Source organism: Mastigoproctus giganteus, chromosome 4 (assembly GCF_048544385.1).
Source record: "Mastigoproctus giganteus isolate SK-2022 chromosome 4, ASM4854438v1, whole genome shotgun sequence".
Lineage (NCBI taxonomy): Eukaryota > Metazoa > Arthropoda > Arachnida > Uropygi > Thelyphonidae > Mastigoproctus > Mastigoproctus giganteus.
The window spans coordinates 120222273-120241217 of NC_143578.1; the positions used below are offsets into that span (position 1 = coordinate 120222273).

General features: G+C 36.9%; 1 protein-coding gene across 1 annotated transcript in view; it reads left to right on the forward strand.

The window, feature by feature from the left end:
• The window catches only part of Kdsr (3-ketodihydrosphingosine reductase), a 213577-nt gene that overhangs the window by 57280 nt on the left and 137352 nt on the right, over positions 1-18945 (forward strand). Inside the window, exon 2 of the mRNA XM_090371754.1 lies at positions 7948-8037. Coding sequence (XP_090227880.1) covers positions 7948-8037 — 90 coding nt within the window. The remainder of the gene's footprint in view (positions 1-7947; positions 8038-18945) is intronic.

Below are 18945 nucleotides of genomic sequence, written 5' to 3' on the forward strand. Positions count from 1 at the left end.
TTTTGAATTTCATCTATCCATATCCCTTGTTGACTTCCAGGTTTTCTTTTAGCTTCTCTTGGGGTACCATTCTGATATTTTCTTTATCCACCTGTCATCACGTCTTTGAGCTATGTGTCCTGCCCAAGTCCATTTCAGTTGTTTAGTTTTGATAAGAATGTCCTTTACTTGTGTCCTTTATATTTACTTGTGTTTCTCTTTCATTCCTCAGTTCCATAAGTCATGGTAGGCAGTATACATTGGTTCATTATTTTATGTTTCAGAAAAATTGGGAAATTTCTCCTCAGTATGACTATATTTCCTAACTGCTATCCATCCAAAATTTATTCTTCAGCAGTAAACAACTTTGGAGATATTGTCTCCCCTTGTCAAGTTAGGTAGTGTTCTCATATATTTTCTTCAAAATCATAATGTAGGATGTTCTATGCCTTGCCTTTCCAGTGCTTGAAACATTGCCTTATGCTGTATGGAGTCAAATGCCTTTTCATAATCCACAAATTCCAGACATAATATCATCTATTCATTTGCTTTCTCCATTAGTTGTGATATTACGTGAAGGTGATCCATAGTTGAGAATCCTGTTCTAAAGCCAGCTCGCTCTTTCTGTTGATTCTCATCAACAAGTATTCTTTCTAATCTGTTAGTAATGACCCTTGTGAACCAATTTCTGATTTATCTCCTTTCTTATGCAGCAAAATTATGATTGCAGTATTCCACTCCTTAGGAATCCACCTTTCATAATGTATTTTGTGAAGAGTCTTGGCAGTGGTGGATTTCCGCACAGGCGCATGAAGTGCATGCGCCTGGGGCCTCTTAAATAGAGGGGGCCTCAAATCTCAGGTCTCAAAAAAAAAATAAAATTGTTTCATTTTTAATTTTTACACTCATCATTATTACCATTACTGAATAAAACTATAATTTAATATGAGAAGTTAGTAAACTCTTATGCGAATATCCCTACATATTATATGAAATATCTATGTGAACTAAGTGAATCTGAAGTAGAATACGTATTATCATTAATGCTTAGTTGTGCCATTTTTTCATTTAAACATTAGTTAAAATATGTATGAAAGAATTGCGCAACCAAAATGATTAAAACCGCAACACCAAATCTAGAGCGCATGCTATAGTAAAAACATGCGCATAAAATGCACACTGTAGTGGTACCGAAAATATTTAGAGGGGGGCCTCAAAATTGAATTGCGCTTGGGGCCTCTCACGTGCTAAATCCGCCTCTGAGTCTTGGCAGTTTCTGTGTCACATCTCTTCCTCCTAATTTTAACAACTTTATAGTAACGTTATCTTCATCTGGGGCTTTTTGATTCTTAATTTTCTTCAATGCATGTTCTACCTCATCAGGAAGGATATTGGGTATGTCATGTGTTGCTAATTTGTGATCCGTCTTCCTCATCACTGGCATCATTCCCTTGCTCCTTATATAATACTTGTAGTCTTCTGTTATTTGAATTATGCCTCCAGTAGTGTGTGTGTGTGTCATTTGATTCGATTTCATCAATATTTGGATTTAAATTCCAGAGAATTTCAATTGGAAAACAGTAGCTGACAGATGTGATATCCTCAAATTATAAAAGTTTTTTTGTGCTCAAATAATTGTATAGTTCATTAACCCTAGGGGCTCACATCTGGTGAGTATGGGCTTGGCACACCTAGGGTCCTGATCTGAATATCATCATTCTTCTCTTTCTTGGCGATTCCCTTCTCTCTCTCTCTCTCTCTCTCTCTCTCTCTCTCTCTCTCTCTCTCTCTCTCGGGATAATTCAGATTTTTTTGGCTAGTGCAGCATAAGCCACAGGCTTCCTTGCACCATACTTGCATGCTACAAATATGCTTGAAGCATCTTTAAAAAATGGCTATACGAGGTGCAATCAAAAATATTTGGGGACTGAACTAATATTTGACTAATGAAGCTTACTGGCTATTTGGATCTGGCTCCTTTACTGTATATACAAATTCCATTGCTTCTGAAACTTCGGGGAGCATTCTTGATTGTCTTCTTTTGAAATTGCTAATACTTCCGTGTCATGTTCTCATAAGAAATACCAATTTCACTAGCAACTTGGTGGATTCTTAAAAATCAGTCAGTCCTCATCAGACCATGAATACAAGCAAGTGAATCAATGTTTTTGAATTTGGAGGGTGAACAAAGAGGATCATCTTCAAAAGTGGGCTCTTTTTAAACTTTCCAAACCACAGAAAAATCTTCAAACAGGATATAACATCTTCTTGGAAAGCTGTGTAACATTTCATGGGTTTCTGTTAAACTTTTTTCTAATTCGAAACAAAACGAATGCAAATTCTTTGCTTAGTAAAATCACTTTTTGAAATGCAAAGAAACATTCAAAACACATTCAGTGCATATTATCCCTAAAGAGCATTATAATGGGAAAGCTTTAAGTAGGCTTCTTCCTCCTTTTGGTTACTATTTTTCATATTTCACCAAAGTGATTTTTTTTCAGTTTTAATTTTCATTTTTATGTATTTACTTATTGCAGTGTAGCATTTATATGTAAGTTGTAAACTTGCACACTTAATGTTCTATACTTACCTTTCTTCTTATCTTCAACCATTTTTTTTTAATGCTATTAAAAAGAAAGAAAAAATTGAAAAATTTTTTTAAATTAAACATATTTTGTGTATTGTAAATGTGTAATGCATATTATCAGATAAATTATATCTTCTCCGAAGGCAGCTTTTAATAATTTATCAGTTTCTGTTGCATTTTCCCTACTGCACCAGTTTTGTTGCGAATTCACTGCTCAGTAAAATTATTCATTTTAAAGTGCAATGAAACATATTATACACCTATTTATATGTACATTTAAGACCGACTGTAAATAAAATGGTGATTTGGTGATTCATGTGTTGTCTAGATGAGTCACCAAAATTTTGACAAATGATGCCAAATGATGCTTACTATGATGCCAAAATTTCAAGATACAGTCAATCCCTGAACTTTTTGATCACACCTTGTATACATAGATACTTTTCAGGGCACGCACCCATGTGTGTATGCGGGAAATGTATACAGTTTTTTGGTGTATGTGTGCACTCTTGTTTTGGTGCTTTCTGGGGGAGGCTAACCTTAAAGAGCACTATAAATGGGAAAACTTTAAGCAGCTCCCCCACCCTTTTTAGGTGTTATTTTCATTTATTTACTTATTATTATTTTATTTTATTTATTTACCTTTTTGTATTGTGTATGAAGCAATGTTTGTATATAAGTTGATGTTTTGGATGCTATTAAAAAGAATGAAAAAACTTTATTAAAGTAAACATATTTTGTGTATTGTAAATATGATAAATGAAGTATTAGCAATAATAGTGCTGCCATTGATGGAATTTATTGTATTATACATAAACATGTATACACACAAAAGACACTGATTACTCTTAAAAGAAGAAGAATAGTGCAAATGTAACAAATGGTTAGACATTTATTATTACTTTTGCTCATCATTTGTAAAGAGTAACCTTTCTACCTTCAAAGCTCCAAGTTTAAATATGAAATTAATGTCACCTGCACTGGAAGTGATTTCTATGGTATTTCTATTTTAATTATTTAAATAAATAATTAAACAAACTGCACCATAAATGATTCTTAGAATTTAGGCTCTGTTATCTTTTTATCAAAACAAAAAATGAAGAGGTAGGAGGGTTATTTCCAGTTTTATTCCTTTTTGAGACTTAAAAAAAAAAAAAAAGCAAAGGGGGGGGAAATATAAGCAGGAAAGCATTTTAAATGGAAGAGTCATAGATGTTAAAAAATGCATGGTATATTACTGGACACCAGAAGAAAAGTGTGTTAAAAGCTGGAGATTACTGTAAGAAAGAGTGGTATTATGAGAGTTTGCTGTTTATATGTTTACATACTCTGAAAAAGGTTAAATATACTTTTACATCATTTTGCTCACCACTGAGTTACAGAAATAATTTTTTTACATATTTACTCCAATTTAATCTCAGGGGCTCACATCTGGTGAGTATGGGCTTGGCACACCCAGGATCCTGAGCTGGATATCACCATTTAGCGAAGGTAAAGAAAGCCAACACGAGAACAACGAGAAATGTTGGATAACTTTTGGGTACCTCTATGGGTACTATGGGTACCTCCCCTGTTGGATAACAGGGGAGGTACCCATAGACTGGAAATGTGCAAATGTGACCCCAATTCACAAAGGAGGATCAAAGGCTGACATAAGTAATTATAGACCTGTGAGCTTAACTTCTGTTCCAGGAAAATTAATGGAGGCACTGGTTAAAGAAGCACTGCAGGATCATTTAGACAAGACTTCAGTTATAGCTCAGACACAGCATGGTTTTGTTAAGGGGAAGTCTTGCCTGACCAACTTGATTGGATACTATGATGCAGTCACAAAAGAACTGGATGCAGGGAATAACTTTGATATTATATACTTGGATCTTAGAAAGGCTTTTGATACTGTTGCACATGGAAGACTGCTACACAAATTGGAGCAGTGTGACATTGGAGGCAAATTGCTGCTATGGATAAAGGGGTGGTTGAGGGGGAGAAGACAGACAGTGGTAATCAATGGACACTGCTCATCGTGGACTAATGTTATTAGTGGAGTCCCTCAGGGCTCAGTGTTGGGTCCATTATTGTTTTCTGTATTTATAAATGATATTGATGATGGTATATCAAGCTTAATGTCCAAGTTTGCAGATGATACAAAGGTTGGCAGGGTTGTCAAGGACACTACTGACACTATGCTGCTGCAACAGGATCTGGAAAGGTTGAGCAGATGGGCTGAGAGGTGGCAAATGAAGTTTAACATTGACAAATGTAAAGTACTACACATGGGAAACAGCAACCCCAGAGCAACGTATCAACTCTGTGGTACTACACTGACAGTGGTAGAGAATGAAAGGGACTTGGGGGTGATTGTGCAGGCAGATACGAAGTTCTCTGAGCAGTGCAGACGGGCTGCAAGAGTAGCTCATGGAGTATTGTCAATGATATACAGGAATTTTTCCAGCAGGGATAAGGAGGTGATTATTCCATTGTATAAGGCAATGGTCAGGCCACACCTAGAGTACTGTATACAGGTCTGGAGGCCTCATTTGAAGAAGGATGTAGAGCTGCTGGAACGAGTACAGAGAGGGCAACAAGATTAGTGAATGGAACAAAGGGGTGCTTTTACGAAGAAAGGCTTAAGTTTTGCAAATTACAGTGTCTGGAGACTAGGCACCAGCGAGGTGATCTGATAGAGGTGTATAAAGCCTTGAATGGTTTAAGCATGCTCAATGCTGATGGGATTCTTCCTCTAGCTCAGAAAAATCACCTGAGAGGGCATAAATTCAAATTGAGGAAAGACAGATGTAGGATAGACGTGCGGAAATTTGCCTTTAGCCAGCGGGTGGTTGGTTGGTGGAACAGACTGCCATCCCTTGTGGTGGAGGTTGATAGCCTAAATAAGTTTAAGGCTCAGTTGGACAGGTATTTTGAACGAACAGAGGGGAGGGGTGAAGTGGAAGTGGGTTTTTTTTTTTTTTTTTTTTGGCTGATGCTGCATAAGCTTGCTTTCTTGCATCAAATGCCTCTACTAATGCTAATGCTAACTTATGCGGAAAATTAGTTTCCCGATACGGCACTCTAGTGCTGCTCGCTCGGTAAACAGATGGTAGGTGTTATCAGTCTGGAGCAAAGTTGAGAACGATATATTGATTGACAGGTAGGCATGGCAAATGATGTGCTGATTGATGCACGAACACAACGCACCACGATAACATCATGTTAGTATCATTTTAGTAGCACTCAAAAGCACTAATGGTAACTTGCCCTAATGAACGCTTTCCATAATGGTGAAAAAAGGTCAAATTACCTCCACTTGAATCCCATGGGAGATTGAACCCCTCCCGAAGTGGAGGGGGTAACCTAACCTTTTTTCTTTAGAATCATGTGGACTAGCACATAAATTATTTATTAACAAAATATTATTTTTTTATTACTGTACTTTTATTTTTAAAGACACTCGTGCGGATACACACGTATCATAACGTCAATCAACACCTCAACAGCTATTCACTATATATATATACACACAGTCGATTCCGGTTATTTGGGACACATCGGGACTAGTGCATTTTGGCCCGATTAAGCGGCTGCCCCAATTATGCTAAGTTTTACGTAAATAGTTAAAAATACAGCGTTAAGATTGATTTTCTGTACGATCAAATCACTTTAGGATGGACTGATCGTAGTAAAGTACCGTTCACTATACGATATGTAGAAAGCGCCAGTCATTGTGATCACGTTTGTGAATTAAAGTTTAATTCTATTAAACAGCGATTATAATTAGCAAAAATAGGAGGAATATTATCCACAGGCTATAAAAGTAAAGATATACTGTATTAAGTACAAATTTACACTTTATTACCAATTAAAAAAATTAAATGATACGTGAAAATCATGTATCATTTAGCAAAATAAAATAAAATTTATGCTTACATTCATAGCTTAATTAATACGTACTGTAATATGCATATACTATCTAGTTTACATTTCTGCTCACTGACATCTGTGGGTGGGGATTAAAATTTAAAACAGTAAAAAAGATAAGCGCGCACACACACACACAAATCGCAAGTAACACCATATGCGCAAGTGAAAACGGAGTAACAAGTTACGAAGCTTAAAAAATAGGAATGAAGAGCAGATTCGGAAAACAAAATTTTTTATATGATTGAAGCACTAACAGAAAAGCCCAATAAACAGAGGACTGCTAATTGTTTTATGGTTGTGACCTCCAAAAATCTGACCCACCCACGTGGTATGGTCGGAGACAATCGTAGGCTAATCTTGAGTGCTGTGGTCTCCTGCCTGATTAAACAGCATGTTGTCTCAATTAAGCGAAGTAAACCCTGGTTATTTTCTTGATTGGGTCGTGTTCTTTAAGATTTGTCCCAAATAAACGGCTGCCCCGATTAACCGGTGGCCCAAATAAACGGCATCCACTATATATAGAATCTTTCTCTCTTTTCTTATATTATTTCCTAACCTAATGTTTAAGGTTAGGTCACTAAATATAAGGAAACCATTTCTATTATTTCCTAACCTACCTTTTAAGGTCAGGTTACGAAATATAACGAAAAATAAAGAAACCTTTTCCTTTTCTCGTAACCAAACCTAAATCAACAGTATAGTAAAAACACTCATGAACTCCAAAAATCTGCTTTTAATAATGAGAAAAAAACATAATGAAGAACATAAAAATGAACAGAACAAAACTTTTATTAATTTAGTTTTCATCAAAAAATCAACCAACGTTTTATTTTCCCTACAAATTTCTTCCATCTTTAAAAGATTCATCGCTACTATTATCTGTTTACCATTCATAACAAAACTATTATGTCCCGTTCTTTACTCATACACATTATAATGCCAACCAATGACTACACAGTAGCTTGTCCTTTGTCGTGCCCACCACCAATCATTTCATCGTTTGCCACACCTACCTGTCAATCAATACATCCTTCTCGATTTCGGCTCCAGACCGATAACACTTACTGTCTGTTTACTGAGCAAGCGAGCAGTGCTAGAGTCCAGTGTCGGGAAACTAATTTTCCGCATAATTTATCTGACATTTCTCGGTGTTCGCGTGTTGGCTTTCTTTACCTTAGCACACCATTCTTCTTTTTCCTGGTGATTTCTCTCTCTCTCTCTCTCTCTCTCTCTCTCTCTCTCTCTCTCTCTCTCTCTCTCTCTCTCAAGGTAATTCAGAAAATTTTTTTTTTGGCTGGTGCAGTGTAAGCCTCAGACTTCCTTGTGCCATATGTCTAATAATAATTATTATTATTCTATAATATGTACTGTTTAATGTATATTTATAATATCTAATTAAAATAGTTATATTCAAACTGATTTCTTATTCAAAATATAAGTTGTGATTATTTCTATTCATATAGATTACTGGAGGTTCTAGTGGCATTGGGAAAGCGCTAGCAGTGGAGGTTGTTCAACATGGGGCAACAGCAACTTTAATAGGAAGAGATAAAGTAAATATACACGTGTTACTTTAAAAACAATATAATAGGAATGTTTTATCCAACAGTGCATGGTAGTGTGATGCTGTATTACAGGGGTTGTCAACAAGTCGATCGTGGCTTGTTGGCTTGGTCAGTCACGACGAATTTTAAATATACAGTCATCCTTCGATTTGCACGGTCAGGTATACTACCAAAATTGTATATTGTGCAGCAGGTTTTGTTACCTGCGCTTTATTTTTTTATGAAACTTCAAAAATAGGAATGAAGAGCAGATTTTGAAAATTTATTTATTTTTTAATTTTTTTTTGCATGATTGACGATTTCATTGAAGGAGAAACACATTTCACCGTAATAACGTAAAATACCACAGAATTCCAGCTGTCGGTATTATTGCAAATGCAATACGATTGAGTTTACTACCCACTTATAATTAGATTGCATTAACAGAAAAGCCCAATAAACCGGAAAGTGTAAATTGTTTTTATTGTTTTATGGTCACGACCTCCAGAAATAGCTTTAGAGAAATATCACAAAGGCATTCAAAACTGATTCTTAAAAGGATATAACCAAACAGAGCAATAAATGGTGTGTTTGTCTGGTTATTTTGGAAACAACTTCCTCATTCGGGAATTCTCTTCATCAGTTATCCTACATTAGCTGTTCAAACTGAATATTTTTCCGTTTCGCGAAACTTAGCGTTTTAATCAGTAAGCAATGCTTTTGCTGATTTAATAACTGGACAGTACTTATATGTTAATTTAATAACTTTTGATTTAAAATGAATACTATGAAAAAGAGTAAAACATATCATTTTCTTCAAGAGTGGAAACTAGAATACTTTTTTGTAATGGTGAAAGAAAAATGTTGCTGTTTGATTTGCAATGCTTCCATGGCTATACCCAAAAAAGGAAATTTAGAAAGGCACTTCATGGTACATACCAGTTGGATTTTCCACTGAATAGTGACCTTAGAAAGTAGAAACTGGATGTAAAAGTAGTGGTGAAAAAGTGAAAGAATTTAAAAAACCTAGTGCAAAAATGAAATGGGACTAAGGAAGCAAACGATATACAAAAAACAATAAAAAATAATTTGTACAAATAAATAATAAAGAAATAACACTGTATTCAGATATGGGAGAGCAATTATAGAAAGAGGTCAAATAAAGGGATAGCAAATATGCAAAATCTGAATAATGTAAACAAAGAAATGATATATGGCCATATATCATTCCTTTACTGCTACCCTGCACGTTTTGGAGCATTAGACATATGTTCACTTTTACAATTTTATCCCCTTTTTTTCTCCCTCTACTGCTTATTTTGCTTCTCTATAATATAATATTACTACTATATATATACACACATACATGTGTGTATATATGTGTGTGTGTCTTTAATTCTAAATAAATCCAAATGAATTTAAAATTAGACCGCAGAAATAAGAGCAAAATTAAGTGAAAATAAAAAATAAGGATAGTAGAGCAGACATCAGTGGTAGCAAAAATGCAAAAACAACATGTTGCATGCATTTAACTGTAATATTATGTTTCAATAAAAAGAAATTAAAGTATACCAGTAGAGCGAAGAATTTAACATGCAAATTTAAGGATAGAGTAATGTTGGAGAAACATTATTGGATAATTTAGAAAATAGAGTTCAAGTTAAAGGAAAATTTGGCGGCGCAACCCACCCCCAAACCAGTTTCCGAAACACATGAAATTTCACTATGTGTAAATGTAACCAGCCAATAATATCGAAATTAAGTTAAAATAGAAAAAAAGGTTGAACATACAATATTGAATTGAATAGAAAAGACTAATCATTATGCTCCATCTTGTCAGTGGACCACGAAGCCATAATGGTCAGGGAACCACTACATTTTGAACGCTACACAAATTCATGCCACGAAAGAATGATACAAAGATCACACTGCTGGTGCAATACATTTGTACAACAGTGATCAATACGTAGTGTAAAAATAATAGGACAGAGAAATAATACTCACATGGAGAAATCAAACTACTAAACAGACAAAGCAACATCATATATACTGGAAATAAATAGAAATATATGGGGTGAGTCGGAAAACTGCTAGCTTGGGGGGATACAAGGACTAATAGATTAACAGTAGCCACTGGCAGAGGTGAAAGTGATTCTTGCACTGCTCCTATTGGGATGAGCAGCAGCCTGGAAAACAAGATGCTGGGTATTTCAGAGACTGCTGGGACTCATTGCGGTACGAGTAAACACAGGGGTTGTTTTAGGATAGCTAAGAATAGGAACAGGTGCATGTATACTTGCATGTACACCAATGCTAGGAGTTTGGTTGATGAATTTGAGGTATTGCTCAAAACATCAAAGACAGATATTGTTGGGATAGCAGAGACTTGGTGTCACACAGATATAAGGAATGCAGAACTGGAATTTGGGGAGTACAATGTGTACAGGAAGGATAGACAGGATAGGAAGGGAGGAGGGGTTATGCTATTAGTTAAGAAACACAAAATCCAATGAAGTGAAGCCAGTCGACATCGCTGGACAATGCAGTGCAGTGTCGAGTCACTTTGGTATGACATAAGCATTGGGAGATCAAAATGGAGAGTAGGAGTGTGTTATAGACCTAATGACTGATGATTATAATAAGAAACTGTGTAGGGAAATAGAGTGGGCCAGTAAATCAGAGAATCTTATAATGGGTGATTTTAATTTCCCAGATATTGACTGGAATTTGTGGGTTGGTCACTCACACACTAGCAAGGCTTTTGTGGATTTATTGGATGATTGTTTTCTACATCAGCATGTTCAGGAGGCAACTAGCGGAAGTATTACTCTTGATCTGATTATCAGTAGTGATTCTTCATGCATTAAGAATCTGCAGATAAAGTAACCACTAGGTGGCAGTGATCACAGTGTGTGTTGAAGTGGGGTTTACTCAGAGGTAACTACCATCAGGGGTAAAGGGAAGGGTTTTTCCTTTTGCAAAGGTTACTGTGGTGGTCTGAGACAGTATTTAAATTCTATATGGTGGAACCAACTGATGTGTTACCAACAGCAAATTCAAAATGGGAAGCATTCAAAGAATTAATCTTGGAAGCTACTAGGCTTTACATACCAACTAAGAAATGTTGTTCAAGGTTTAGGCCTAAATGGATGTCAGATGAACTAATGAGACATATGGCAGAGAAGAAAAATGGATGGGATACATATAAATTAATGGGTGACATGGAAGCTTATGATAGATATAAGCTGGTCTGTAACCAAGTCACAAAAAAGGTGATTAGGTAGGCAAAGGCAGATTATGAGAAATCTTTGGCATAGGATGCAAAGAAAAACGGCAAAGAGTTCTTTACCTATGTAAACTCTAGAACGAAAGGGATGAATCAGATTGGTCCACTGGATATTGATGGTTCAACTGTTGATGATTCTGCTCAGGTGGCTAACAAACTAAATGAGTATTTTGCATCTACATTCACACATGAGGAGTTATTCAGGGAAGGGAATGCCAGAGGTGAATTGAACTCTGGCAGTGAGCTAGATGATTTTGTAATAACTGAGAGAAAAGTGGAGAAGAAATTGTTCAAGATAAACATTAAAAAGGCACCTTGGGGGAATGGGATCTATCCAGTTATAATACAGGAGGCAGCAAAGGAAGTAAGCAAATGGTTAGCCATAACTATGAGAGCTTCTTTGGACTCACTTGAGGTACCCGTGAACTGGAGAAGTGCAAATGTGACCCCAAATCACAAAGGAGGATCAAAGGGCGACACAAGTAATTATAGACCTGTTAGTTTAACTTCTGTTCCAGGAAAATTAATGGAGGCACTGCTAAAAGAAGCACTGCAGGATCATCTAGATAAGACTTCAGTTATAGCTCAGACACAGCATGGTTTTGTTAAGAGAAAGTCTTGCCTGACCAATTTGATTGGATACTGTGATGTGGTCACAAAGGAACTGGACACAGGGAATAACTTTGATATCATATATTTAGATCTTAGAAAGGCTTTTGATACTGTTGACAGGGAAGACTGCTGAACAAATTCGAGCAGTGTGGCATTGGAGGCAAATTGCTGCTATTGATAAAGGGATGGTTGATTGGGAGAAGACAGAGTGGTAATCAATGGTCACTGTTTGTCGTGGACTAATATTATTAGTGGAGTCCCTCAGGGTTCAAGGTTGGGTCCATTGTTGTTTTCTGTATTTATAAATGATATTGATGATGGTATATCAGGCTTAATGTCCAAGTTTGCAGACGATACGAAGGTTGGCAGGGTTGTTAAGGACACTAATGACAGTATGCTGCTGTAACAGGATCTAGAAAAGCTGAGCAGATGGGCTGAGAGGTGACAAGTGAAGTTGAAAAACATTGACAAATGTAAAGTACTACATATGGGATGCAGTAACCCCAGAGTAACATATCAACTCTGTGGTACTACACTGACAGTGGTAGAGAACGAAAAGGACCTGGGGTAATTGTGCAGGCAGATATGAAGTTTTCTGAGCTGTGCAGACACTCTGAAAGAGTAGCTCATTGTGTCTTGTCAATGATATACAGGAATTTTTCTAGCAGTGATATATAGGTGATTATCCCCTTGTATAAGGCAATGGTCAGGCCACACCTTGAGTACTATATACAAGTCTGGAGGCCTCATTTTAAGAAGGAAGTAGAGCTGTTGAAACGAGTACAGATAAGGACAAAAAGATTAGTAAATGGAGCAAACGGTTTCTCTTACGAAGAAAGGCTAAGTTTTGCAAATTACAGTGTCTGGAGAATAGGCACCTGTGAGGTGATTTGATTGAAGTTATAAAGCCTTGAATGGTTTCAGCTTGCTCAGTGCTGATGGGATTCTTCCTCTTGTTCAGAATAATCGCCTGAGAGGGCATAAATTCAAATTAGGAAAGGCAAATGTAGGATAGATGTGCGGAAGTTTGCCCTTAGCCAGCGGGTTGGTGGAACAGACTTCCATCCTTTGTTGTGGAAGCTCATAGCTTAAATAAATTTAAGACTCTGCGGGACAGGTATTTGGAACGAACGGAGAGGTGAAATGGGAGTTTTTTTTTTTTTTCTTTTTTTTCTTTCGTTTTTTTCGCTGATGCTGCATTAGCTTGCTTTCTTGCATCATGTGCCTCTACTAATGCTAATTCTAATACTAAATTATGTATATATATATATATACATATCTCTTCCATCATGCCGTATGACTGATCACTTTTGAGGTTATGATGAACATCATGGCGAGATCCAATCTTCCTTACATTTTGAGAGTACAGCTCTAAAACTGTGTTCACAGGCTGGCTGCTAGTTAGTATACCGGACCGAACCTATTGGTAACTCTTTAGGAGGCTTCTGGATCAGCTAGTGTATAATGTTACTACCTCTACTCTGCCAGATAGTGACTGGAGGGAGTCCGAGTAGTGCATATGCAGGGGGCATTGTCAAGGCAACGTTATGTCAAGGATCTGGGTATATTCTTACAATGTATACGCCATATCCAAAAATTTCATTACTTCATACAGCATGTTCCCCCCCCCCCCCACTTTTTCTTACTATTAAATACACCATGAATTGTCAAACTAATAGAGTTAACTTATCTGTGAAAAGACCTAAACCTTCCAAACACTTCCTAGTTCATTTAAAAAATATACGTGGTCTCAATTCAAATCTCAGAGATATCCATTTCCACTTGCATTCCGCAAAACCCCATGTAATTTTTCTGACAGAATCTCAGTTATCGGTTGATTCAACTACTGCTCATCTCAGTTGCCCAAACTATTTGCTGTATAATTCCTTTCACCTCAAAGGTGGTACTTTGCATATGTCTGTTCCGATATTCCCTGTGAGAGACTTGGTAATTTGGAATCTCCTCTTTTCGATCTTCTCTGGCTTAAAATCTCTCTACCTCACTGTGTAAAATTCATGTTGTCTCGACTGTTCTCCCAATTCCGCTAATCACTTGGACCTCTTTGACTTCCTCTTTGCAACTTGACTTTCTCCAGTCCAACTTTTCTAACAGTGAGTTAATTTTCCTTAGTGATTTTAATGTTCACAACTGCAACTGGCTTCCGTTTTCTAGTCACACTGACCCAGCTGGTCGAGATGCTGAGGCTTTTGCAATTACTAATGACCTTGCATAGATTGTTCATTTACTTACAAGAATACGGACAATCCAAACGATTCAGCCAATACACTTGATCTTTTTCTCACAAACAAGCCTTCTAAGTACACTGTTGAAGTGAGTGGTCCTTTAGGCACTTCAGATCACAGTGTGATCTGAAGTGCCTAAAGGATTTCTTGGTGATTGTCTCTTCTCTAATGGAGCCTGTATCTCATGGCTATTCACAACCTCGTATTGTTTGCATTACAAGAATGCAAAATGGGATGACCTGTGAGATTTCTTTTCTTCTTTCCCTTGGTCTGATTACTGTTTCAAAACTTCTGATGTCAATGTTTGCTCAGATCGTGTCAGTGAAATTATTCTTGTAGGAATGGAATCCTTTATCCCACACTCCACTTTAAAATCTCGTCCCTTATCTAAACCTTGGTTTTCCAATAAATGTGCTAAGCTGTTCAAGAGAAGAACGTTGCATATCATATTTGACTTGTTTTCAATTCTTCAATTTCATTTTCTGCCTGCACCAAAGCTCGCAACAATTGTAAAGCAGTTATTAATCAGTCCAAACTCGATTTTGAACAGGCTAAGAGTAGAAAACTTGCTTCTTGCCCTTATGGTAGATGAGCATTCCTGTCTGTTGCCAAAGCTGTTAGCTGCAACGTTTGCCCCTCTCTGCTCCCACCTCTGTCAAAACCAGATGGTTCTGTTGTCAATTCTGCCAAGGATAAAGCTGACCTGCTAGCATCTCATTTTTGTTGGAACCCTTGTATTAATGATCTTGGTAAAACACCTGCCACTATTCCCAAGATGCTCTATTCAATGCCTCCTGTGGTTTTCCGTCAAAAGGATGTCAGACGGATTTTGATGAATCTTGATGCTAAGAAAGCTCCAGGTCCTGATGGTAATTCTTCGCTTGTTCTCAAAACCTGCACTACTGAACTTATTACTGTTCTTTTTCACCTTTTTTTCACTTTCTTATTCCAAAGGTGTTTTTCCTTTCGCTTGGAAATTTGCTCATATCCAGCCAGTTCCTAAAAGGATGACAGATTCCTCCCATCCAATTATCATCCCATTGCAATTACTTCTACTCTTTCTAAAGTAATGGAGAAATCGATTAGCTGCCAACTCTTAAACTACCGAGAAACCTTCCGTCTGATCAATGATCGCCTGTGTGGATTCTGTCAGTGTCGATCCACTGGTGATATTCTGGCTTATGTTACCCATTTATGGACAAATTCAATAGAAACGTTTGGTGAAACAGAAGCAGTTGCTCTTGACGTCTCAAAGGCTTTTGATCTTGTTTGGCACAAAGGCATTCTAAACAAGCTTCCATCTTATGGTTTGCCAACTGTTTTCTGTAATTGGTTATCCAGTTTTCTCTTTAATCGCTCACCGAGGGTGATGGTAGATGGCTCTCTGTCTTCTAACTTCCACTAATGCTGGTGTCCCACTATTTTCAGCTCTTTCCCCCACTCTTTTCCTCTTGTATATTAATGACTTTCTTCCATACTGGAAATCCTATCCATAGTTTTTATGATGATAGCACATTGCATTCCACTTTCCATTTTGAAAAACCTTGCCCTGCTCAATCAGCTTCAATTTCTCGAATATCTGCTACCAATTCCTTAAATGCCGGTCTCTAGATAATTCTTCAGTGGGGCAAAGACAATTTAGTTGATTTCAATCCTTCTAAAACTCTGTCTGGTCTTATATCTCGCAAAAAGGATTCTTCTGCTCCTATGCTTATCTTTAGTGACACTCCAATTTCTAGGCAAAATGATATATCTCTTTTGAGCATTACCCTGACTTCTAATTTCTCTTGGCACAAGCACATTACAAATATTGCTTCCTTTGCATCTAAAAAACTTATTTTTCTCTTTCGCTCTCGGTGTTACTTTTCTTCCAAACAGCTGTTCAGTTTGTACAAATCGCAAATCCGCCCTACCATGGAATACTGTTCACACACCCCCAAAACTCTTAGGCTTCTAGATTCCATTCAGAAGAGGGCAGTTAGGTTAATTAATGACTTCTCTCTAAGAGTCTCTCCACTTGCTGTCTCATAGACGTACTATTTTTGCTGCATGCCTTTTCTACAGATACCTCCAGGGCACTGTTCTTCTGAATTGGCTTCTATAATTCCCACTCTCTCTTTCAAAATAGCCCGAACACATGCCACCACCAACCAAAATCCATTTACTGTCCAACTTCAAACTCACAGGACCAACTTTTCATCTTCCTCGTTTATTCATTGAACTGCCGTTTTCTCGAACAACCTTCCTTCATATGTATTTCCTGAAAATTACAGTCTACAGAAGTTCATGTCTAATGTTAACAAATATCTTCTTTCGTCTTCTCAACCTCCAACCCAAGCACGGTACTAAGTACTATAAGTTCTAATATATCTTGTGTTTGGGGTTTTCATAAAAAAAAAAAATAAATAAAAAAGATGTGTATATAGGTATATGTATAATATATATGCATATGTTATTTATAGGGGGTCTGCAAACGTTTTTTTGATTTTTGAAAGGGTCCGTTGATCTCAGTAGTTTGGGAACCACTGGTCTAGATGATCCTTGAGTGCCTCTTTAACCAGCACCTCCATTAATTTCCCTGGAACAGAAGTTAAACTAACAGGTCTGTAATTACTTGTGTCGCCCTTTGATCCTTCTTTGTGAATTGGAGTCATATTTGCACACCTCCAGTCCATGGGTACCTCCCCTGAGTCCAAGGAAGCTCTCATAATTATGTCTAAGGGTTTACTTACTGCCTTGACTGCCTCCTTTAATATAACTGGATAGATACCTTACACCCCAGGTGCCTTTCTTATATTTTTCTTCAACAATTTCTCCTCCACTTTGCTCTCAGTTATTACAAAATCATCTAGCTCGCTACCAGAGTTTAATTCGCCTCCGGCATTCCCTTCCCTGAATAACTCCTCGTGTGAATGTAGATGCAAAATACTCATTTAGTTTTTTTGCTACCTGAGCAGGTTCATCAACAGTTGAAGCATCGATATCAAGTGGACCAACTGATTCCATTCCCTTCCTCCTAGAGTTTACATAAGTAAAGAACTCTTTGCTGTTTTTCTTTGCATCCTTTACCAAGGATTTCTCATAATCTGACTTTGCCTGCCTAACCCCCTCTGTGACTTGGTTACAGATCAGCTTATATCTATCATAGGCTTCCATGTCACCCATTAATTTATATGTATCCCATGCATTTCTCTTCTCTGCTACATGTCTCATTAATTCATCTGACATCCATTTAGGCCTAAATCTTGAACAATATTTCTTAGTTGGTATGAATAGCCTAGTAGCTATTCATATTCGAAGATTAATTCTTTGAATGCTTCCCATTTTGAATTTGCTGTTGGTAACATCATCAGTTGGTTCCACCATGTAGAATTTAAATACTGTCTCAGACCACCATAGTAACCTTTGCGAAAGGAAAAACCCTTCCCTTTACCCCTGATGGTAATTACCTCTTTGAGTAAATCCCACTTTAGCACACTGTGATCACTGCCACCTAGTGGTTCCTTTATCTGGATCAGTTCCATTATGTTGTAATGGAACTGATGCCTGGACTACTAGACAGTGAAAGAACTCTTTATACAGATAATTGGTTTACAAGTGTTTCCTTGGCAAAACCTTTGATAAACAGATAAACTTGTATATACCATTAAAAAAAATACTCCATGAGGAGGATTCCAAGTTGGCTGAATAATAAAGTTGCCAGATTACGTGAGCAGAAAAACACAGCATGGAAAAGTTACAGAGCAATAAAAAGTACTGAAGTGTATAATACATACAAAGTGATCTGTAATAGTGCCAAAGAAAAGGGTAGATTGGCATAGGCAGATTATGAGAAATCCCTGGAAAAGAGGGGGATATGAAGTCCTTCACATATATAAATGCAAAGAAGAGGACAAACGAGATTGAACCCTTATTTATTGTATATGGGATAGTATTAGATATCCCAGCTGATGTTGCAGATGAACTCAATGGTTATTTTGCATCGATATTTATAGAAGAAAAACCCTTTATGTTCAATGTGAAATTCTGGGAGTGAAGTTGAAAAATATGTAATTAATGATGCTGAAATTTCACATGATAATTTAATGAAATAAGTTTGTAGCTTACAGACCAGAAAGGCTGCTGGGGTTGATGGCATTTACCCTATAATCTTAAAGGAGGCAACAAGTGATTGCATTGAACCATTCAGGCTAATTATGAGAGCATCACTGCAATTTGGAGTGTTTCTGTTGGATTGGAAAAGTGCCAGTCATGTAAGAAATAATGTTAATGTTGAGCACAAAGTATGACAATTGCATGGAAAATTTTATGAACAGAGGAAAAGAAGCTTCAAAACCTGCCACGGTAAAGGATTATAACGAGGGAAAGGGGTTTATTGATTTATCTGAAATGGTATAAAAGATTGTTATTCCATTTGATTACTGCTACGACTGTAGTAAATGCATTTTATCTGTACAATGTAATAAATAAGAAAAAAGAAACATATCAAGTTTCAAAGAAAAAATTGTAAAACTTCTACTACGCTGAGAAATAATATCAGAGCCTATTTGTGGGTTGAGAAGACTTGATTGAAGTGTTTAAGGCTCTGAGATGCATAATTAAAATGATGAGGATGAAATTTTTATGGTTATAAATGATTCTAGAGCTAGGGGCCATAAATTCAAGTTACGGGGGGGGGGGGGTTAGACTGAATTTCAGGAAGTGTTATTTTAGCCAGTGAGTTGTAAATTACTGGAATAAGTTACATACATGGGTGATAGAGGCTGACAGTTTGGG